This window comes from Larus michahellis, chromosome 9, assembly GCF_964199755.1.
Source record: "Larus michahellis chromosome 9, bLarMic1.1, whole genome shotgun sequence".
Taxonomy (NCBI): domain Eukaryota; kingdom Metazoa; phylum Chordata; class Aves; order Charadriiformes; family Laridae; genus Larus; species Larus michahellis.
Genome location: NC_133904.1, coordinates 48,484,303 through 48,508,456, shown reverse-complemented (window position 1 = coordinate 48,508,456; position 24,154 = coordinate 48,484,303). Strand labels below are relative to the sequence as shown.

Here is a 24,154-nt window from a genome sequence, read left to right as displayed (position 1 = left end):
AGTAAATTAGACAAAACATAGATGAAAAACCCTAACATATGGAAACAGTTTCTTTAATAATGTGCCATTATTAATCTAAGGAAAGTGAAGAACACTGGTAATAAAACTACCAGAGACAGCACATGGGTATATACACATTGGGGAAACGCTCTGAATCTTGCCAACAGGGGAAGGAAGAAGGGTATAAAGAAAGGATCTTTGTAGAAGGTCCACAGAAGTATTTGTATTTATGTAAGTGTCTTTCACAATCCTTCCACAGAAGCTTCCCTAAGTGACATTTTCTTAGGACCTTTCTCTAACTACTGAACTTTCAAAATGTTTCTAATGAAATCATACTAGTAACTGCTAAATGTGTATATATAAAATGCAATTAATAATACTCCAAGAAGCAGAAATACCCCAAACTCACAAGCAAAAACTCTCAAAACGAACTACTATCACATTAACCATATGTTAATTAAAATTAACACCTCTATTATGGATGAATTAAGGTAAAGGAGAGTAATTTTCAGCTTATAGACAGATGACTTACCTGCAACAATGCCCTGGCTAGCAAGCACCATGATGGCCGTTAAGCCAATGCTAAATATAGCACTCTGCCCAAAGTTCAGCAGAGCTAAAGTAGAGGTAGTCTTCAGGGAGGCATTTTCATATCTCTTCAAGAATTCGTCATACCGTTGGGCTTCATATTTTTCATTATTGAAATACTGTGATATACACAAAAATAACAACTGTCATATTCTCAAGCATCCTACCCTGCATGTTTAACTCGTTATAAAATTCAGTATAACCATACTGCATGCACAGATACACACACAGCCCCTCTTCAACACTTCTAACAATGAAAGAGAAAAGAAGATAAAAGATCAGTGTGTGAAGACAAAAACCATCAGCAAACCCCCAGCAGGTTCTGGGGACACATTATGGAGATCCCCACCACACTTGTATTCTAGTAACACTGGGTGTCTGTCTTGCAGAACTTCTACCCAATTAACGTCAAAACCAAACACCAGCTGCCACTAGATACTAAAAAGAAGAAAAAATTACTGTCCGCTATGCCCTAGAACATCCCTGTTACTGCGTGTGATGACAAATTCTCTAGAACAGTACTTCTCACACAATGTCTGCTTCTGGGTCCTTCTTCACAGATAACTCCATGGCTTATCTTTCCAGTTCTAGGTCCCCAATTAAAAGAAACATAAAATAAGCAGGAGCCTGGACAACGTCAAAGCTGTCCACAGGTCTTTTTAACAGTAGCGGCAGAAGAACCAAGAGAGACCTGTTCTTTCATGCAAACGTTGCAATGGAGTGCTACAAACCCCAACAGGTAATGAAAACAGTACACATGGTCATCTGAGAAGACAGTACGTTGCAGGCCAACATTCAGAAGACAATTTTGCAAACAAGTGAAGAGAGGCTTCTTCAAGACTCTTAAGTTTACATTTTGCAGAAACTGATGGCCAAAGCGATTTAGTCATGAAAGAAACTTCTCGCTCTATTAGCAAATAGATTTTTTCCAGCCCAACTAACAACTTTCATGCTACTCTGTCAATATCACATAGTACTCTTCAAATGAATAATGTTTTAAAAATATGCTATTGCTCCAAATATGTAGCCCTGTAGAAGATGAATGACTCGCTTTCCCTAGGCTGACAGAAGCAAGACAAAGAGCCGAGTAGTAACAACTGGTCTTACCTTCACAGTTTCATAATTTAGTAGCGAGTCAATTGCAGCATTACCTGCATCGTTATCTGCTTTGTTCATTTCTATTCGAAACTTAGTCCTGGAAAAAAAAGGCTTAATACAGTCAAGAGTTCAGGCTGAGGCAACACCAAGTACTCCGACGAACCCGACGGCATGCCTTACCTCCACTGCGTAATTCCTATCGTGAATGCTGCATAGGCTCCCAGTGTCCCCAGAGTTACTAAAGCAAACTCTGCACCACATTTGTAATACTGTTTAAAATAAAATAAAAAGAGTCATAATAATTTTCAAAACTTTACTGTTGCCTCAAAATTGATAGCTTAGCCCAAGACAAGAACTCTGACTGTCCCTCCCTACACACTCCCTGCTCAGAACAGCTTGACTAAGTACGGGCATAAACTCAAAAGTATTGTTACATATTGGTACATTCAAGTTTAATTAAGTCCTTCTAAAAAGAAGGGTAATAAACAAAGCAAGATTCTTGCTTTTAATTTAGTCTAAGCTACATAATCAGGATTTAGATTTTAGCGTATAAATATCCAAAGATCCTGAGTTCAAAGACAGTAAGTGTGATTTATAAAAGAAAAGTTTAAAATTGAGCTTATTAAGCTTAAAACCTGCAAGATGGAGAAGCCTATTTTCCAAAAAGATAATTTTCACTTTTAAGTTCTGGGTAAGAAAAGACCAGTGTACAGAAGAGAGCCAGTAATCACTCCTTCCTCTGTCCTCATCACAATAAAGACACAACATTCCCGAACACTTATATTCTGCTTTCTCAGTATTTACCCAAATATATTTGACACTTAGGTGCATAGTTTACTTTCCTGGTCTCATTTTTTCAACAATTCTGAAGAAAAACATTAAAAACTATCAACATAAATATCACTGGCTGAAGACAGGTGCTACATGTGAAAATAATTTCAAATAAGCCGATTTAAAGTAACCAGTATTTGAAAATTATGGCTTGCTCTCCTTTACAGTAGTTGCTTTCACAACCACATTGTAAATTCAATTATTATTGTTAATACCCAGCAGACTTTGGTAAAAGAAAAATCAGTGTATTATTCCTAAATGAGACAATTCCAACTCATGAGTAAACGACGCTTACCAGAATTCCACTGACCAGTGCCACTTCAAACATGGTAGGTCCCAGATTGAATACTAAAGCGCTAAGAACAAAACTGATGCCTCTTGTTCCTCTGTCGATGGTTTTTGACAGAGCTCCGGTTTGCCTACTTAGATGGAACGCCAAATCCAGGTTATGAAGATGCAGGAAAACATTCTTTGCTATCCTTCTGATTGAATTTTGAGCTACTTTCCCAAATACTGCATTTCTAGCTTCATTAAATAACGCCGCCCCAGCTCTTGAGATACCATCTAAAAAAAGATGAAAAGTTTACAAAAATGAAAATAATTATATTTCCAACGTCCCTTCATGCATGAAATTACATTAGATTCATTCTTTATATATTTTCAACATTTTTAGTTCAAATGTAATTTATACTTAATTGGTCCAAAACTTTATGCTATTTTTCATTTATAAAGCATTGTGCACACACTTTAAATCAGTTTCTTTTGCAGCTGGTTATAAGAAAGGGTAGGATTTATAATCAACAATCATTTCTATAGGCATTATTTCTTTTTTTTTTTAATTGGAATACCAGAAGCAAGGTCACAGAACATCAGAAGCAGACATCAACACAGGACTACGAAATAACCATCCGAGAGGCTCCGCAGCGCAAAGGGCAGCAGCTCTCCCTCTATCCCATTCTCTTATCGGGGAACATTACCACTCGCCAGCAGATTTGGGAACGCCACTTACAGCCAATGAGAACAGCCGTTGCCACCGTTGCCACTGTATTTGGAGCCGCGCTGAGGTTGAGTACGTTCCCAGATACCTGGTTGAGGTTGTCCACTGCGTATTTAAACATGAAGGGAACCAATATATTCATGGCCTAAAAGCGTAAGAACACCAATTAGTCCATATGCATTAAAACATATACCTGTGTACCATGACTGTCTTTTCTGAAATTGCTCTACTGTTACACCTAGTTTTTAACCACTTAGTGCGGGTGAGATGGCTCTCTTGATTTCAAGCACAATATTCTCCATACTATTAAGTCTTTACTCCTGGGACTGCAGGGTTGGTTTGTCTCCCTCACAGGCTCCTTCTATATATCAATTTCTATCCTAAAAAAATTGCACTTAAACACAGGCTGAGCACTCAGTATGGCAACGGCAAGACTAGGAAATGAATCAAGCTGTGGACGCTGCATGACGCATACTCCCAACGCTACTAAATCATGTCATCAGTACAGGTTCTGTTTGCTCTTTGTGATACTTGAGTATGAATAACTATTACTCCAAAAGACACGACTCATCCAAATATTGCTAACACTGTTTCAATCGAGATGTACTAAACCAAAGCTCTAGTGAAGTCAAAGAGAAGAAATTAACCTATCCTTTATCTCTTCTGACTGTCATTACTACCTTAATATTTCATAGAATCATAGAATTGTTAGGGTTGGAAGGGACCTTAAAGATCATCCAGTTCCAACCCCCCTGCCCTGGGCAGGGACACCTCCCACTGGATCAGGTTGCTCAGAGCCCCATCCAGCCCGGCCTTGAACACCTCCAGGGATGGGGCTTCCACCCCCTCTCTGGGCAACCTGTTCCAGTGTCTCACCACCCTCATGGTGAAGAACTTCTTCCTCACGTCCAGTCTGAACCGACCCATCTCTAGTTTTAATCCATTCCCTCTAGTCCTACCATTACCTGACATCCTAAAAAGTCCCTCCCCAGCTTTCTTGTAGCCCCCTTAAGATACTGGTAGGCCACTATAAGGTCTCCTCGGAGCCTTCTTTTCTCCAGGCTGAACAACCCCAACACTCTCAGTCTGTCCTCATAGGAGAGGTGCTCCAGCCCTCTGATCATCCTCGTTTAAATAATGCTTTCCATTTGCAACATCACTATAAACATTAATATCTACATTACTCCTAGCATTAGGCACAGCAGCATGTAAGACTTTCCATACAGCTTCCAAGACACTACAAATTAACAATGTGAGCTTTCAAACAAAATACCAAAGTTGTACCCACAACCGAACATACAGGATGTCACTGGATATTTTCTGTAAGAGCACCAGAACCCAAATGCATCTCCTCTAATGGTGGCATCTCCTCTACACATGAAAAGCAAGACAGTGAGATATGTAAATAGACCAACTTTAGGATTTTTCAATTTGCACAATTGTAGCATGAGAAAATACTGGAAATCTTAAAGAAAACATAAAATTCTAAGTCTTGTTAATTCCATTGTGACATCACTCATTCATACCAACAAGAGGAAAATTTACACTCAAACGTCATGTAATTAATAGAATTCATTAATTCAAACTGGTTATAACTGTGAAGATTTGAAAATAAGGTATACAACTCTTTTAGCAGTTGAACAAGTACGTTAAGACCTACAATCTTATAATCATGGCAGACGTTAAAATACTTCACAGTGAGCTGACTTGGATTAAAGTTGGGGTGGATTTTTTTTTCACTATTTGGAAAAAAATTGTGGGTAGACGACAAATTCTTTTACATGACAAGAAACACAAAACCAAACCAGATTGACAAAGATATTCCAGTTCTCTGCACCAAATGTTTTGCATACCCACTTAAATCTCAATTGTATTTAGGGACATCTGGCAGAGCTGAAAGCCCAATGAAAAAAACTGTAAATTAACCGGATAAAACTAGGTTTCAAGCGAAAAGAGTGGTAAAGTCTTTCACAACTTCAGTCCAAATTCAAGCTGGAAGACAAGCTTTTAGTAATTATAATAACTATCCCAGTCGCAAATATTCCCAGTGTTACAAATTACTGTAAACAGTGGAAGACAGGTACTTCACCAAGAGGGGAAACTGGAGTTTTGAAACTACTTCTTTTAGCTGTGGGATTAAAGACTAATTTTTAAGTTAATTTTTTTATTCTATCTTATTATTATTATTTTCTAAACATGTTTTAAGCAACAGTTTTAAATACAAATAAGGAAGGAGTCCATTTTCTCCTCTTCCCTCCTGTGTTTCCCCTATGAAATACACTAAGCAGGAAAAAAAAAAGAAAGGGGGTGTGTGTGCGGAAGACTACCAAATTCTCAATACAGCATAATCTAGACAGCTCCTGAGAGGAGACAGACGAGATCTGAGAGCATCGAGGTGAGATTATTACTGGTTAGTTTGTGGCTGAAAAAAGAAAATGGCTGAAAGATCATGTCCTACTGGAAATACATTCTTCTGAAATTTATCCAGTGCAAGCCTGAGAGTCGTTCAGCAACGTCTCCCTTTTTAATAGATGGGAACTCTGGAAATCTCCATTTAAAAAAAAAAAAAAGACCCGAGGTTAGCATTATCTGCAGAAAGCCAACAAATCCCATCAAAGCAGCTGTATACAATAATGTCTGGTATCTTCAGTTATACACAGCAGACGAACAGGTTACTGCCATTACATGCTTAAACCTTAAGCATAAAGCCCCACGAAGAACTGAGGCTGCATTACCAGAGATTTTGAATCTTTACAATACTGAAATTCAAATCCTCGCCGCCCTTCCCCAGTATAATCAAAAAACCTTACTTTCCCTTCAGAGGTACTGAAACTCAATTTTAGGGCGGTATTTTGTTCTTAATAAAGACAAATATACTACCATGTGTGTTACACTGGTGACCAACATGAGAGAGTGGAGGTTTTCCTGGGAGAGACTACTCCGTAGAAAATAAGAGTATTGTAATGCAGATTGTCTTGATTTGCTGCAGATTCTCACAAATCCCTCTGCAGGGATTTTACTCTTCAGTAGACTGTGTTACACTACAGGTAGTTTAGAAATAGAACTACAGATATATTTTAAAGTCCATTTAAAGAAAAGAGATGTATTCTTTAAAGTGCAGTTCTCCACTCGCAATTAATTTAACCGGTAACAGCCTACAATTTTGCAGAAACGTCTTCTTTTACATCAATATAATTCTACCCAATAGAGCTCTAAATGAAATTTAAAGCCTGGTCTCAGGTTATAGCTGTTCTGACTCCTGGAGGGTAGAGCTTGAATAAGAACAAGGCAGCATGCTATTGCATTTCATTAGCAATCAAGACAGTCTGCTTTCCAGTAATTTAATAAGAAAAAAAAAGTTAATCTTACATAGTTTATAGCAAGAGAGATGAGAGGCTGTTGTTAGAAACAGGCCTTTCCTACTCTATTTGTTAAGTCAATGGGATCACATTAATGGAAACAAAATTTCAGCCTTCTAGATAAACTCACAGCTATCTCTTTAGTAGCCCAGATTTGCTGGCACAGAACAAGAAGCTTTAAGCACACCTAGGTACGCTACGAAAAGCTCCCATGCAAAACAACCGTCTTAGCAATACATCTATATAGGCTTCCCTCCCCTTCCTAATGCCTGAAAGCTTGATAACAATTCCCATTAAAAAGGCCCTTTTCATATAAATTTGTCCATTTTCTATTTATAATTTTGAATTAATAGCCTATCCTTGCCTGAATTTATAGGAAAGCAAGTACAGCACCCATGAAGTCATCCCAACTCAACTGCCCACATTTAACAGCACGTTACACGGTAATGCATCATGCTTAAATAAGCTTAAACATTTTTTTAAATGACTGCACTGTTTTAAGCTGACAATGCATCATCATCTCTATTCCCTTGTGGGACTACACTACTTTTAAGACAAACAGTCTTATCTTTCCTTTTGCTCTTCCCAGTGTTTCTTCTTTAATAAGTATGATGAATTAGTGACAGACTGAGCCCCAACAAGATAAAACTGGTCTACAGTGAACTCTTCTTGTGCCAATAATTCAATAAGAAACATCGACACGAAGATGACTGAATTCATCTCTGGACCAGTATAAACGTACACATCCAACAGCTCCATTTGTGGAAATATAAACAGAAAACTCCATGCCTTGCAGAGGTAAAGCTGCTAAAGAAGCTACAAAATGTGGTCCAAAAGAGGGAAGAAGCATCTAGCTTCACACCTTCTGTGAATTTAATGACGACCTGAAACATACTTTTTCCAGTAAGAGAAAAAAAACCTAAAGATTTAAAAATACTTTTCACCTGAAACTTCTCAAAAAGCTAAGAGTTTCTAAAGGTTTATTTTAATTACCTAACTCCATCTGAGCTCACAAAAAGGGCTCCGACACCAAGATCATATGTACATACCTAACTGATCAGAGAGATATTATCTTCCACACAGACAAAATTTATAATACGAGATTGTGTCCCGCCTCCTTAGCCAAACAATTTCTTCTCCTGAAACTTAGAGAATTAGCAGTCAGTAGAAACGCGGACAGTCTGAGATTTCTCTGGCTCATGAATAACACATGCCTGCTCTGTGACCAAGAGGCCAAAAAGCATTACAGGCTGACAGAGGTGACAAGCGATTTTGTCATATTCATGTGTTTAATCCAGCTTCTCAGAAGCCCGAGCACTTTTTCTTCTTGTGCCACAGAAGAAAGAGGGAAGAAACAGAAAAGTAAAGAAGGACTCACTATACATACCCCAGCAGAGAAGACAAAAAAATGGGAGAGGGAATGTGGAAAAAGAAAAACCAGGGCGTAGAACCTGAGCAGGCGAATCTGTGTGTCTGAAAACATACACAATGCCTCATGTACTCCTCTCACCTGCCTTCCTGTTGCATCTTTCAGATCACACATGTCTAGATAGGCTATAAATATTTAAGATAAAAATTTAAAGCGTGTCATAATACAACAAATCTTCCAAGGAAAAAAAAAAAAAAAGACCTTACTAGCCCTAGAGCAGACTCCATCCTGTCAGCTCCCAGTTACAAAAAGCCATACAAACAGCTCACTTTGAAGGCTAACAATACTACTAGCGGTTATGTGCAGACAAAAAGGAACAAAAAAATCACAATAATTTGTTCAATGACAGGCAACTGGGCCCCACAAAAGGAGTTGAGACAGATTGTAACTGCAGGCTCTTCCGTAGCTACACACAAACTGGCTTTTGTTTTGCAACTGAATTTTACTGAACCAGAAGATTTAAAGAGACAAATTATTTCTCAAGCAGCAGGACAAGGAGGTATGATCTCCAGCTTTTTTGTGTTCTGTGGGAAAGGAAGCCAAATCAAACTGGGTGTGAACTCCTGATTTTTTTCCCTGTGGCTGAGGATTTCATAACCCACCTCTCCTCTGTGATTCCTCTGGAGTTTTCTTCGAATAAAAATGAAGCCACCCCGTTAAACTCAGAAGAAATTGGCCAAAAGGCTTACAGAACTGTTTCTTATTGGGGAAGGTGACTAGTAGCAGGCATCGTGATCGTACAGCTTTCTATGCAAAACCCCTAAGAACCATCAGCCTTTAGACAAAATCTGTAATAAGGATGTAAATCCTTCAGACGCGGACAAGTTGGTAGTGAACAAAGAAATTGGGCCAGGACTGCAGTGAGGATAAAGAAATGTTGGCATTCTCGTGCTGACACAACTATATGGCAGAGAAACTTTAACAAACTGCTTGTGTGGTCTATCAAGTACGTTGTACTTAACCTCACAAGCAATCAGAACAAAGGGCTCTCAAATGGGATAATGAGGAAACTGCACAGGATTATACATGGTCCAGGCAAAGCACAGGTAAACTAATTTGTATTTCATTTTCTCTAGGACAAGGTGACCTTTAGTTTGCTCTGGAAGAAAAGCAGATGTTCAGGGCTCAAAGATACGCCAGACTTACTATAGCTCTATAATAAACTACTCATGGCAGTTATGCCACAATAACTACATGCACGCTTAGCACGTGTAAAATATGAAGTCATTTAAGAAAACATACCCCACAAAGGAAGAGTGGACATAGCTGAGGTGATGAGGGGTAACTTGTTAAGTTGCAGTTATTTGAAAATGTTTGAGTTCTAACACAGCTTTGTTATGACAGAAACAGAACAAAACAAAGAACATTAGCAAAGGACAGCTAAAAGACACACATGAAATTTTTCACCCCAGCCAGTTACAATATACATTCTGCAGAGAGCCTGCTGTGTGTTGTCCCAGTGAAATCCTTGTTTGCCAAAACAGACATTGTCACAAAACACATCTGCTTCAACAGGCATCTCCTAAAACCCGGGCAAAGCTCAACAAGTTTTCTGCTCTGCTTCTGGGAATCTGCTCTGGACATCAGGGCTTCCAGGCTGCCTTGGACGGAATCCGAAGCAGGAAATTTAAGAGAACACTTGAGAGATCCAAACATCCAGTTACTTCCCTGAAGAGCAATTAAGCGTCTGATTTTCTGACAGGGGGAAACCTCTCTCTCCCACTAGAAATACAATAGCTCTGTGTTATACCAAACTCAGAGCTATTTGCAGGCATCCTGGCCATCAATTTTGTTTTCATTACACCCCAGAAAGCTGCTTGAAACATTAACAGATTTCCTAAAAGCAAGGTACAATGCTGCCACATGCAGGATTAAATTCTGGATTCACGTTCTCTGTCATATTCATATAACGCTAAAAATTAGGAAAGTGGCGGGAAGAGAGAAGAGAAAAAGAAAAAAAATACCTCAAACTTATTTCAGAATTGCCTTCATATTATTATCCACATTACTAATAAGAGGCTTTAAAAAGAAAGTAAGAAGATTTTTCATACTCATCTGGTAAATGGGGTATTCTTAAATATACATCACAAAACCTGAACAAACCAAGGATATAATCACTTAAATATTATTGTGAGGGTAATTGCACAATACGCAAGGCAAAATGCTCCTAGTATCTGCATTTTGAGCAGATAGTTTCCCAGATAGTTTTTAGGTGTAATCGAAAGCATTGCTGCCTGTTTTGCACAGGCGCATGAAAAGGGTGGATGTTTACTTGTACGGACATGCCATATTCTGCATGTTGTCACCTGCATTATCAGCAGCGTCCGGAACAGCAGCACAAACCAAACTATCTAGTGTAGGCAGAACCAGCTGGCACCTGATAGACTGCTCGGGAGAAAGAGCTATACACCAAAAGATTGGCCTTTCCTCTTCAGCTCAAATAAATGAGCACATTTCTCTTCCAACTACTCTTCTTTTATCACCTACATAGCTCAAATTTGCTTCTTCCCTCTTTTCGTAACATGGCAATGGTGCTAAATGCGAATTAAGTGCTAAAACTCATTGCTAAGTAGTACCTACTTTAGCTTATCCCAGCAAGATACTAGTATTAGCTTTACATTTGGTAAAAAAAATGCCAAAAAAGCAACTCAGTTGAGCCCTATGTCTCACTGAAACTTACAAAATTTACTCCCAATATTTTGCCATCTTTTTTTTTCCCTGAAGCAAAAGTTTTTTGCACAAAGTTAACATTTGCTCTTCTGAACGATTTCAACAATGTTTGCACAAAATTTAAATTATATTCTCCATTAACCTGCAGAAAGCTTTTGCATGCCCATTTCTTTCTAAAAACACATAAACACTAGTTTTATTGCAGGCAAGAGTATGAGATCCTTTCACACAATGAAGTAAAGGTAAGAGCAACTCTCCATTTCATAATTAAATGACTACAAGAAAAACCATTTGAATGAAAGCATGGTTCAATATTAAAAGCAAGTTATACAAATTCTTTCACATTAGGACACCAGAGGAGTCCCTGAAATAACAGGAATTCCACCGTCATCCCACAGAGAAAGATCAAGAAGAGACCGGCGCTCAAATCCCCTTTTCCATAGCACAGCAAGAGCCGCGAGTGGACACCACCACATTGCTCAAGTTCAGAGCTGAGAACGGACACAGGACCTTGAAGAAATCCCATTTGACAGACACAGCGCCACACAAGAAGAGATCTGTAAGCAACCTTGAACTCCCATTTCCCATAACTTATGATGTAAATGATTAATCGGCAATGGAAAATCCTGGACTAAACTAATACGAGCACTGGAAATAAAAATTCTGGTCATCATCATCTCCCCAACCACACACATGCATATGACATCCCGTTAAGAAACCCCAAGCTATTATTTCCTAATACTACATTTTCCTCATACAGGAAACAGACATCTTAAGATTGCAAAAGCCTTTAAATAATAAAAAAGGAAATAATTCCTTATATGAACTCCAGAGGAACAGTAACTATCACAGTAGAATGAAGCATCTGTTCTTACCTTTGCACTTGCTAAGAACCCCAGAGATATGGCTACTCTGGCTCGCAGGTCTGGTCTGTCTTTGGGCCACACATAAGACAACATTGCTCTGATAATCTTTTTGGCATCGATCTCCTTCAGCTACCGGAAAGAACAAACAAAGGCATCCCAATTACAAAGAGATCCCAAGAAGCAAAGTAACAGTATAAATAAGAATGAATTTTATAAATTTGGATCACTTCTATATTTTATTTGATAGGCAGACACTATCAAATAGACACTTCACAATGTTTGAGATTAGAACTACATCGTAAAATTTCAAGTTGTAAATTTCTAGGTTTATATCCATGACACGCTGATAAAACAGATGAATTGTTCTTAATTCACATGCCCTCAAGAGTGCAAGTATAGCTAGCTGTAAATGGAGCACAGAGAAAGCCACAAGTCACCACAGCTGAAATACTTCACAGAACAAATAAACTGACCCTTCTTTTTTTATCTTCTCAAGATCTCTGTACAAAATGCAAAAAATAAACCAAAATAATCTAGTAACAAAGAACTCAGTGAAGAAGCAAGTCTGAAAGGTCTACAATAAACAGAAGTGGTTTGGAGAAAATTCAGCGAGTCACAATAGAATACAGTATTAAAAAAATACCACTAGCATTATAGCAACTGGAACAAATCTCTGGAACTGAATGCTTATGCTCATGTACAAATTGAACTGAATATAAATTTCAGCTCACATGACTTGGTCACATTATTACAAATTTAATCATTTCCAACAATCGCTTTCACAATTTTTTGGTCATCTTAGAACCCTTGCTGAAAAGTAAGACATACTCTTATTCTGACCATATCTTTTAGGGCCTGTTTTCAGGAACCCAAAAGGTCGTACTTCAATGGGTGCCCAATGAAGTTATGATAACCAGCAAGAAAACGATTCCAGTGGCCTTAACTCAGCTTCCAATGTCACCACGTCATTTAACAGAATGGCCCTTGAAGTCAGGTAATCAGGCTTCATGAGGTAGAAGATGTACATGGCCACACGTTAGCTTAACTGATTATGTCACTTTTTAATGACTTCTTGAAATCGGTTCTCCTTCTCCAAACCTCAGATTTTCCTCTGAACAAGACCATAATTCAGTTAACAAGCCTTCTTGAGAAATATTACCTTTTTTCGTTTGGGTTTTTTGAGGATTTTCGTTTGGGATTTTTATTGTTGTTGTTGGTTTTGGTGGTTGTATTTTTTACAGAAATATAGGTTATTTTACAGATGGATAGATGTCTGTAACACTTACAGTTGAGATACAGTCCACTAAACTCCCAAGCTAAATATATCATCTGAAGCCTAAGCCACGCTACTCAAAGAAGAGTAACAGCACGTGCAGTAACATACAGCACAAGCATCAACAACTCCTTTTTCTGTGTTGGCTACCCTGGGCTTAACTTCAAAGATATGAAGGTTATCTAAATTCAAAAGAAGAGCAGCAACTAGCAGCTAATCTCTCCATGTCAGGCAACATTTTTGTTGTGGGGGGGGGGGGGGACAAAAAGTTAGTCCACACCTTTTAAAGATGACTTTTCATTATGTAAGTGAGGAGAAAGGGGGAGTTTTACAATATATTTTAATGTTTGCCTCACTTGACAGCGTACTTCAAATGCTCGCTCCTCAACTTTGAGGATAAAACAAATTAGAATAGAAATTCTCGGTGAAGGTCTAGTGTGAATGAGCAAGAAAGGAGAGTTCTGTTAAAAGGTAAGATTGCTGAGGCAACCAGGGCAGCCAGTCCTAGAAATGTAAGCTTTTAAAAGCACCAGAAAATTCATCTCAGTGTTTCCAGTCATAGCTTCAAAGGAAGCCAAAGGGGAAGAGATATTTCATTTTGTCAACAATTGCAAATGTACTGGAGCATTACACCGTATAAGCACATTTCAAACAACTTTTAAAAAATGGATATATGGAAGATTCATAAGTGAAGAAAGGACGCAAAACTGTTTCTGTTCTGTCCTACCCATTCAGGATATGGAGGTACCTGCTACGGAATATACATGAATCTTTCCATTTGAGCCAAGGATACGCATAAATAGCCATTCAAACACTCGGAAAATATCTTTGATCACCACTTACAGGTTAAAAGGAAGTTAAAAAAAATGGTATCACATTAACACAAAAGATACTAGTGCAACTAGAGCAGTTCTAATTATATGTTGCTATTGGCTAGTCAGACTTTGCACAGAAAAGCTATCAAAAAGAACGAAATACATTGGCAGCAAACAAGGAATCTATTTCTGTTTCGTCATGGCTCTGAACGGCAACTGAAGCCCCTTCAGAAAAAAGAGTCAGAAGGCAGCCAGCCATTTGCCAAAGGCCTTGCAAAGGAACAAGAAGAAATATCAAAGGAGATGCAAAATGCACACACATTACATCAAAGTTTACCATGAAATAAATGTTACTGTTGTACAGAAACATGAGTTGAAAATGATTTAAGTATGCAAGTGGCAACATTAAGAACTAAAATGAGCAATCTGTTTAATGGACTCGGGCCCTCTTTTGATTCTCTGTGGCATATGAAAAGGTCAAGAGATGCATTTATTTTACCTCCTTTTAAGTGGCAGTAATGTTTTAGATTTTCTTCCACAGCTTATTTTTACAGAAATGGAAGGAATGGACGGAAAAGTATTATAAATCTAATATAGCAGGGAGCAAAGAAAAAAAGCCTTTTCTCCTTTTTGAATGCAGCATGTTTTTAAAATGCACTACCAAATACTGAAGACTATTTGCAAAGAAATTAATATTGACCATCTTCATGCTCCCCCCATCCCATCAAGGTTCCAGACCTTTTAAAATACCTGAAAGGGGGAAAAAGACCGCCAACATTCCTCTTCACTATTTCCAAGATTACTGAATACCGCAAAGCATTCACTGGTCTGACGCCGTGACTTTATGGATAAAGCCTATGCCAGGATGCTGAGCTATCAGAAGCATGATGGAAGAAAACGGTCGTTTGACTTGCATTTAAGCTCCATCATCCTCTTTATTGTACCAGCACAAGCTGCCTTACATCTGCACAAGCTTATTCTCCAAACCACTAACAGCTGGCTTCCTCCCCTGCTCTCTCCTCTCTTTGCAGCACTCAGTTTTACAGTCCCAGCCCTTTTCTCCCACCACCTCTGGAGCACGTGAAACACCTTGATAAACTCGTCCAGTCTATGAAACCGGCAGAAAACTCTTCAGTGTTTGTTGCAGGGTTTTGTCTCAGTAAAGAGAGTCAGATAAACCTACAGATTCAGTAGCATGAGAAAAAGCATGGCTGAGAACAGAACTTACTTATTTTTATAGCAGAAGGCATTTAGATTGTTTAAATCCATGATATGCAGCTTGCTGTGAGTGAAGCAGCAGTAGCTGTTTGGGAAGTTAAGGGATCGCGTGTTCCCACCATTCAGACACGCTATTTTTCAGCTAGATCACTTCACACTATCTCACCATCTGACCACACAGTGACTTAGAACCATAGAGTGGTTTGGGTTGGAAGGGACCTTAAGGACCACCCAGTGCCACCCCCTGCCCTGGGCAGGGACACCTCCCACCAGCCCAGGTTGCTCAGAGCCCCGTCCAACCTGGCCTTGAACCCCTCCAGGGATGGGGCAGCCACAGCTTCTCTGGGCAACCTGGGCCAGGGGCTCACCACCCTCACAGCAAAGGATTTCTTCCTGACATCTAACCCAAATCCTATTATCTAATCTTATGTAGCAAAACACCAAGACGAGGAAGGAGGCAGGATTCTTTTTTCAGTTGCCTTATCAGCTTAAATAAAAGCCAAACTTGGGCTTGAATTTTCCTTCCAAACTTTGGGGAAAAAAGTACTTAAGTCTTCTGTCTTTATAAAATCCATCCCTCACAGAAGGCAAGCAACGACTAGCAAACTAAGTAGCAACCAAGTGAAATGGTGGCAGGGGAAGGCTAATTGTCAGGGCTCCATTGTGACTATCAATCTTGCCATAAGGAAGTAATATATGTCTGCTTAACAACAAGTCAGGCACCACTGGTTTTATTCCTGTCTATTCTGTGCACAAACGATTAACACATAAAAAAAAATAAATCAAAAGGTGGTAAAGAACAAAAAATGTTTTCTGTTTCAGTATTCAGCCACTGCTGCAAGTAAAATTTATTTTGTAACAAACAGGTGTGCAAGCTTCTCTCCTAGTTACTGTGAGATGAAGGTAATGTGCCCTTCATACTCTGTGTTTATCTTTAGTTCTGTATCCCCTGAAGCTGCTATAAAAGGGACAATTTAAAACATCAGTCTCAAAGGCAGTTTCCAGAATGAAGAGGTTGGTTTGTCAAAAAAATTTTGGAAGAGAGAAGGGTGTAATATAGCTGACATGTTTTCCTAAAAGCGTAATCCTAGGAGGAAAAAATTCTCATACGGTAAACTGGGTAGCAGTACTTTTACACACTGAATAGAAGTGCATAGCAGCAGATTTCCTTCCCTTCATTTTTGCTGAGAACCTCTTGGCTTTCACACCCAATGTTACTCTTTGTTTTTTCCACTCTTCACACATTTCACTTCATCTACAGCTAATTCTTGCTGCTTTCTCCTGGATGATCCTTAACAGCCAATATTTGTTTAGACAGACAACCGCCTTAACTGACATTGTCCTATATTAACTACATTATAGCTCCATTTATTGGAATAAAAAAAGTCATGGGACTGGCTTATACAAGAATAACTGCAAGTAACAGGAACATGCCACTGGAATATTTACAGTGCCTAGCAGACCAAAGAAATATCAGCTGGCATCAAAACTTCTGGCTAACATTCCAGGGGAGTTCTAACTTTAACGAGCATCCACCATCCTTTAACATGGCTAATGATTTGGTAAACAGAACCTTCCTCTTCCTTTCTGATCAGAGAAAATCCTGAAATTTAAAGCTTATGAATGATGCAAAACTGTAGACCTCAGGAAAGTAATAACTCTAAAGAAAATACATGATAATTAAACATGTAATACCTACAATGATTAAATAGATTTGTCCTGGAACTTGCCCATCACATACAAAGGGATTCAGTTAAACATCTGCATTTCAGGAAACAGCTTTTTAAAGAAAGCATAAACAGCCACTTGTGGTATTTTGAAGATAGGTCAGTTGTGAAGCTGAGTCTGTGAAATGGATTTGCAACTGAATCATATAAGGCTGAATTCATTCTATGTATATACAAAAAAATCTTTTCCATGGACTTGTGAAAAATTAAGTTGTGACGGCAAACAGGAAACATTCAGACAATCAACATACCCAGGTGAACAGAAATCCTGGTATGAAAAAATCCCCAAGAACAAATAATCAAGCCCAAGAGATGCGTGACCACCAGAGTGACAACACAGGGGATAATATTCTCCTCCCATTTACAGGAGAAATACAATCAGTAATAATTATATTCCATAACATACATAATTAGGGTAAACACGGAGGATAGTCTGCTAGCTTTAACGTCTGTTTTACCTAGGAAATCTTTGGAAGAGCCCATACGTGTTGCAAGGAGGGTCTTAAAATTAGTCTAAAGTTAATGTTACATGCAAAGCCAGCAGTACCACTGATGGAAAAGGTCAAATTATTGTGTTTCCCCCCATGCTTTATGCAGAAAAGATCACAGATGTTTGCTAAAAGAAACTGACTATACTTTAGGTTATGAAATCCCCTCTTCCTACCAAAGCATAAGTTTTGGTAACATTTCTCCTGACTCTGCCAGTAACAAGAACAGGTTTGGATTCAATGAAGGGACAACTCTCAGATGAAAATTTACGAGGAAATCCTATGTTTAACTCTTCGGTTTCTTTACAAATGAGGCTGTAGGAAAGACATCGTCAGAACAGTTAAGCAGGAGCAAACCAGCCCTGAAAGACCTGGATTCTGCACTGCAATTTAGTTTGTCAGCAACATGGTCTTCACTAGTTTTAGTAAGATCCCACTCAAGTTTGAACAAGTTGAAATCATCACACAGAAACATTCTGCAAATACACAAAGCATCAGAGTAAGTTTGCACAGGAAGCGAGAAAATGAAAGTTACATAAACTCAAGAGCTGTAATTTTGCAATTTTAATCATGCAAAGTTTATATTGTGCTTTTCTAACCAAAAGCTTGCCTCATTTTCTAACCGTAATCATTTGGTCTAATAAAAGACATTGCTTCTCCTTACATACCTATCATAATTATTTAAACATATGCTTCCTGGATATAAATATAGTCAAAATATATCATGTGCATTAACATTAAATCCAAGTAAAAATACTTGCAGCTTAATTAATTCTCTCCCCCCGCCGGCTTCAAGTGCAATTTTACCAACTGACACACTAATTTGTATCCACAAGCGGATTTCTACTATCCTGAATGCCAAGTCACAGGGAAATATAAAGTCACAAACAAGAACAACAAACCACAATAAATTACAATGGAACATACTTTCCATGAAAAACATCTAACAGAACACAGGCCAATTTCAAAGGAGTGTGTGACACTAAGATCGTATTTTTAATAAAACAACTGAAGCACTTCAACCCAGTTATTACAAATATTTGGTGATTTAAGGGCTAGTAAGCCTACCTCAACAATTAAACAGTATCTACTCCACTACAGTATTCACATATCTACCAACACAGTTTTTCACAAATTGCTGCTTGGGGTCTTCAGTTTCTTTTTTTTTTGCGGGGGGGGGGGGGGGGGGGGGGGGGGGGGGGGGGAGGGAAGCTGATCACCTTTTTTTTTTAAAAAGCAATAGTAATTAAACTTTTTTTTACCCCTTCCTTTGGATCTGTGTGAAGCCCTCCACCTGCATGACCATGCCAACACATTCTCTTTTCCATCAGTCGCCACCTCGGGAGAATCTGTGTGAAAATGAAAAGTCAATTTGCAGGAACCTCAGGAAACATGCATGTAAAAGCCAACCGAAAGAAGAACTACTGGTGTGTTTTCCCTCCCTCATTCTCCAACTGTATCAGCTTGCTTTAACAGAAGATATTACCTCTCTCTAAAAACCTTGCTTTGCTTAGGGGACTATAATTCTAGCAGTACAGTAAAGAGCATGTTCCAAGCAGCCAGGAGGTAAAGATAACAGAGCCTTAAATATTTCAGTTAAAAGGACACCTAAAAACTGAAAAGTGTACTAAAGAACATAAAAAAGAAAGTGAGGTTTTGGAAGATAACCATACTCAGGCACATTAATATATAAAGTGTAACACACTTAAGCAATAATACTTTTTCCATGTATGTAAAGAGTAACTTGAGGGCAAAATGAATAGATAAATCCGCTTCACGCTCCTCTTCCCCATCAGGATGAGAACAGCCCACTGGTGCCATATGACAGGTACAAGTTAACCTGGTCCAGAGCCCCTGCTGCAATCCATGTACAACATGTACAGATGCAGTTAGGAGAAGAACCTGCTTTTTAAAAACAAACGCTCACTTCTCTCAGCATGTGGCCAAGATTCCATGCTGAATAAATGCAGAGAAAAATTCTGAATTTATTAATGCACACAGATGTACTAAAAAAATAATAGCTCACTACCACTAGGCGTTTCTGCAAGTTCAATTTCAAAGTGCCTTTTTCATGCTTTGAAGTCCCAATGACCCTCAAAAGATGTTAGCTGCTTAAGTCAGTTCTACATGTGACTATTTTTTTTATAATAAAAAAAAACAAGACAAAAACATTTCCTAGCTTCATTCAAGCAAAGCATGTTACTTAGAAATGTGTCATAATTATTCCATGAATAGAAAAAAAAAGCATCTTCCTTATATTTTCATTAGCGTTAAGGCAAGTAGACCTCATAGGAATAAGAGCCTGACATCCCGGCACTCAGAATTACGAGAATAAGTTTCCATGTTTCTTGATATTCCACAACCTAAGCAGAATTTTGAAGTAATAAAGCTCTACATACTCAAGGAAGACTCACAACTTTCTATGCATTGGTATTTTCTATGCCTGACAACATGAATCTAAGTATCAACACAGAAAACCTACATTTTTAAGAGCTATTCTTTGTAAGTTACCATATTATCATTAGTTTCTAGAGATTGAAAAAGACTTCCTGAGGAGAGTGCAACAGTCTGGAGCTTCTAAGCAAAGTTATCTCCTTTTCTAGAGGCAGAAACATAACTTGCTGCACCTCAAAACCATAAATAGCGAAATGAGAAAAAACCCAGCAGACTGAACTGAAAGACGTTCCAGGACTCGAGTTTCCCCTGACCTGCAAGTAGGAAGAAAAACAATGTATACCTACCTCTGAAGCCTCTAATAACGGCCTTGAATAATCTCCCCCCAGAATGTGCCATGATCTTTGCTTGCAGATCGGTGGAATCTACAGAATAAAGAGGGGGTAAAAAAAAGTGAAAATGGAGTCAAGTAGAACATGAACTTCACATTCAGAGAATATTAATCTAGTTTATGTAAGCAAGCATAACATGAAAACAAGGCAGATGGCTTTGGTTTTTAACAACTGACCACAGAAAAAGAAAACTGGTGGGGAGCAGCTGTAAAATAATTACATTCAACCATTAAAAATGCTAAGTGACAATGAACCTTTCCCTTCCCTGAATCCCCACTCCCATCAGACTTCATTTCTTTTGTACCATGAAAGCCCAAAGTTTTCCCTTTCCTCTCATTTTAATTTTCTCACAGGTTGTCTTCTGACTTCTTTCAAATATTCTTTTGTTCTGTTTTTCATTATGTTATTCTTATGCTTATAGGTGCTGCCATTTCCAATTCCTCTTAGCTCGGCTCATGCCATGCTTGTCTCAGAGACCACAAGGCTAATCAAAGCTACAGCTCTTGACTGGGAAGCACTGGGACTATCGGAAATTAGAGCATGGCTGACTACAAGTTTTAGGTAGGCAGGACACAAGATACCCAATATTCACACATCATAAATGCATCTTTAATAAATACACTGCTGGCACCAGCCATAGCATGCTTTACATGTTACATTGAAAGCAATTAATTTTCCATAAGAGTTTCAAAGGACCATTTATTTTCCCTAGATGGACTAGTTGGCAGTGCTTCCCCAGCGGCAAAACAGGGACCTCTCTTGTGGTTAGCAACGATGGTGCCACATCATTTTTGACACATTCACTATTAAATCCTTCACTGCTCTGTTGCAATATTAACCATACACCTCACACTATATAAAAATCACTACCACTGAGCAAAATAGTGAAAGAACAGCTCATCAGCCCAAGGCAAAGAACAAACATCAAAAAGGAAAAAAAAATTATCTTGATCATAAAAAAAGAGTATTTGTAACCTTCACAAACAGCAGCACCACCATTACATATTTTATACCTTGCCTTAAACAATCCTTTGCTCTTGTCCTAAGACACATACCGTAAGTTATAATTTACTCAGTTTTAAGAAAATTAAGATCACTCCCCCAGAATTCAGCACATGGGACCTGCTTATTTCAAACATTTCCATTATATGACATTACACACAGAAAAAGACTAAACATGAGAACTGTACAGTGTGCACTTAGAGCTAACTGGCCTGGGTGATCTGCCCTGATGATTCCAAGACCTGGGTTAAATGAAGGAGCTGCATTTATAAAGCACTTAATTGCAGATACACTTGTAACTACAGTTTCATGTCAGCACAGATGATTCCACCTAAACTAAAATGCTCTCCACACGAACAGCAACAGTTTCAAAATATAATGGAAAAAGAGAAGGACTTCAAGATGCCTCAGCACATCCCAAGTTGCTGCAAATTACCGTAATCCTTACAAAGGCACAGTTATTTTGGATAACAGTTCCCACCAACATGGAAGAGCACTCCTAGCAGTAACCACCATCGTGGCAGCTGGAAGTACCTAGAACCCAACACCAAATTAAGTTGTACAAACCCATACAAAAGGCAGCAGTGTTCTCTAATTCAGCAAAGACAGTTGTATCAATACAACTTCACCTGCTTCACCAGCCAGAAGCCATTCAGAAGTATGGACTCAACTATGAAAATTTAGAATCTATAGCAGAGACACGACCCAGGCTGAGAGGCTTAATACCAACAAGCCCTACATTCTCACCAATGAGACCGAGTTCCTGTCTCCTACGGCACAGTCAGCATGTTGAAACCCTCAGCATCTACTGAAACACCAGCAGATCTGGTCTCAATTACTGCATTAGATAGCCCACTTACTTGACTGAAGCTATAAACTGTCACGAGGTTAAGAGATGAATACAGCAAAGAGATGAAAGGATTTGCACAGGGTACACAGGAAGACTTAAGTTCTTATTTTCAGCCTTGAGCCTGAAAGACTGGTGGTTTCAGTGCTCTCCCAAGCTCCTACTAAAAACCAAGTCTCAGCAAAGAAATAAAGAATTAAACAAGGTGAACAATGCACCTCACTGATAAGCCCTCCGGCCATCATAGCACTATTAGTAAAACTGCCCAAATGAGTGGGACTGAAGCTTACCCTGTCACTCTCCACACACCCTGCGGGCAGACTTGGGACTCCACTTTCCCTCAGTACAAGTCTTTCCCAATAGAGCTAAGACTACAAAGGAAAGGCGTACTTGGACCTTATTGCAACAGATCAAAGCAGCAGGTTATTGCTTTAAAGGAGCAGGAACGAGTTCTGCGTATTTCTGAATTTAAGAAATTATGCAGGGAACAATAACTCTGGCATTTCCTAACTTCTGAATGCCTGACTCTGCAGCATTATGTTCTTTTAATGTATTTTTGGGTATGATTCTATATACTGTAAAGGATGAAACAGATGTCTAGTACTGATTGCACATAAAAGTCATATTGCTGAAGTGTCATGACTGTTGGTGGTAGTTTGAATACTATAAATGCAAACAAACAACACATTTGCACAAGGTCAAAAACACAGTTAGAGGCTTCTCTCTGGAGTATGTTACGTGCTGTTCCAGACGTACTGCACTAATTCAATGGGGGTGTTTTTTTTTAAACTAACCATAACAGAAAAGATAACTGAAGGCAGGATTCAAGTACCTGTGCAGTATTCAAGTCCCACTGTTAATTTTGCTGAGTTTGCAAAGCAAAACGAAAAGATGAATAGGAAAGAGCAGAGAAAGATGAGAGAAAAGGTGAAAATACTCTGGTATAAATATAGACTAAAGGGTCACCAATGTGAACAATATGAACTTAACTGGAGTTACATTTAACAACGGCCAACGTGCAATTGCTCCGTACCCATACTCAGAGCAAATGAAACCAAGAAGGTTAACAAAAAGATATCTTGAGGGGTTTTCCCCATAACATCCAACTAATACACATATGGCTTGTCTTGGTAAAAAACGAAACAAAAAAAACAAACACCGCCAACAAAAAAACCATCAGCATAATTTTACAGAACAGACCAGGCTTCAGGTAAAACATTAAATAAATAAATTTAACGAAAATACCTGAAACTTCTCTTACAACCAGTTCCAGAGCAAGGGATATTATTAAATTATGGAAAAGAACATGCTCTTTATCACATGTTACGTGGCAGCTGGAAGGGCAAGATAATGCAAGGGGGGGATAAAATAGTCTCTTCTATTTTGTACCGTTACACTTACAATAATTTACAAAGCCGTGCTTTCTACAACTGCCAAAGCTCTCTCTTAAAGAAACCCCTCATGGTATTTCTTGACTCACACAGATTCCTAGTAAAATCATTACCCTTAGTTAAAGGCTTTGGACCTTTTCAGTCAAATGCTATTTTTCTTCCATTTAAGTTTTAGATTGAACAGAATTTGCCATTGTGTTTATTTGGGATGTGGGCAAGCTGTTCTACGAAAAACCCCTAAGCTTCCTAGAAAAGAAATACAGTCTTCGTTTGGTTACTTTAAAAAGCTTATCAAGCAAGCCACATCCAACATGTCCATTCTGTCTATTACTACTCAGCAGTAAGTTCCAAACAGGAGGTTTGACACAATGAACCCTGTTGATTCCAACCGCAGGAGCTACATTTAAGGAAATACAAACTGATCTCAATACCAAGAAATGGAGTCTGATCACAGTTCCACAATATTTATGACACCTGTTTTTCCCCTCCACAAATTTAGCTATATTCCTCTCCAGGATACAAACGTTACACATCTTATTACTCAGAAAAGCAAGAATAAAAACTACTGAAAAATGCAAGTGTGAGGGAAGAAAGACATGGATCTGTAATGCAACAGCACCCAAACAACTCCACTATATTTGAATTCCATTGTATTAAATGTCACAGAAAATACATATATTGTATTATAACACAATTAAGCTTACAATTAATTTTAAGCTTAAAAAAAAAGCTTACAATTGATATGAAACAATGAAGACAGGGATCAAGT

General features: G+C 38.5%; 1 protein-coding gene across 2 annotated transcripts in view; it reads right to left on the bottom strand.

Moving 5' to 3' along the window:
* Nucleotides 1-24,154, bottom strand: part of ABCB7 (ATP binding cassette subfamily B member 7) — a 41,002-nt gene that overhangs the window by 13,904 nt on the left and 2,944 nt on the right. For both annotated transcript variants that reach the window (XM_074601877.1, XM_074601878.1), the window contains 8 exons: nt 20,101-20,178; nt 18,622-18,708; nt 11,848-11,967; nt 3,527-3,659; nt 2,813-3,081; nt 1,867-1,955; nt 1,696-1,783; nt 533-707 (listed from right to left, as the gene is read on the bottom strand). In XM_074601877.1, coding sequence (XP_074457978.1) covers nt 533-707; nt 1,696-1,783; nt 1,867-1,955; nt 2,813-3,081; nt 3,527-3,659; nt 11,848-11,967; nt 18,622-18,708; nt 20,101-20,178 — 1,039 coding nt within the window. The remainder of the gene's footprint in view (nt 1-532; nt 708-1,695; nt 1,784-1,866; nt 1,956-2,812; nt 3,082-3,526; nt 3,660-11,847; nt 11,968-18,621; nt 18,709-20,100; nt 20,179-24,154) is intronic.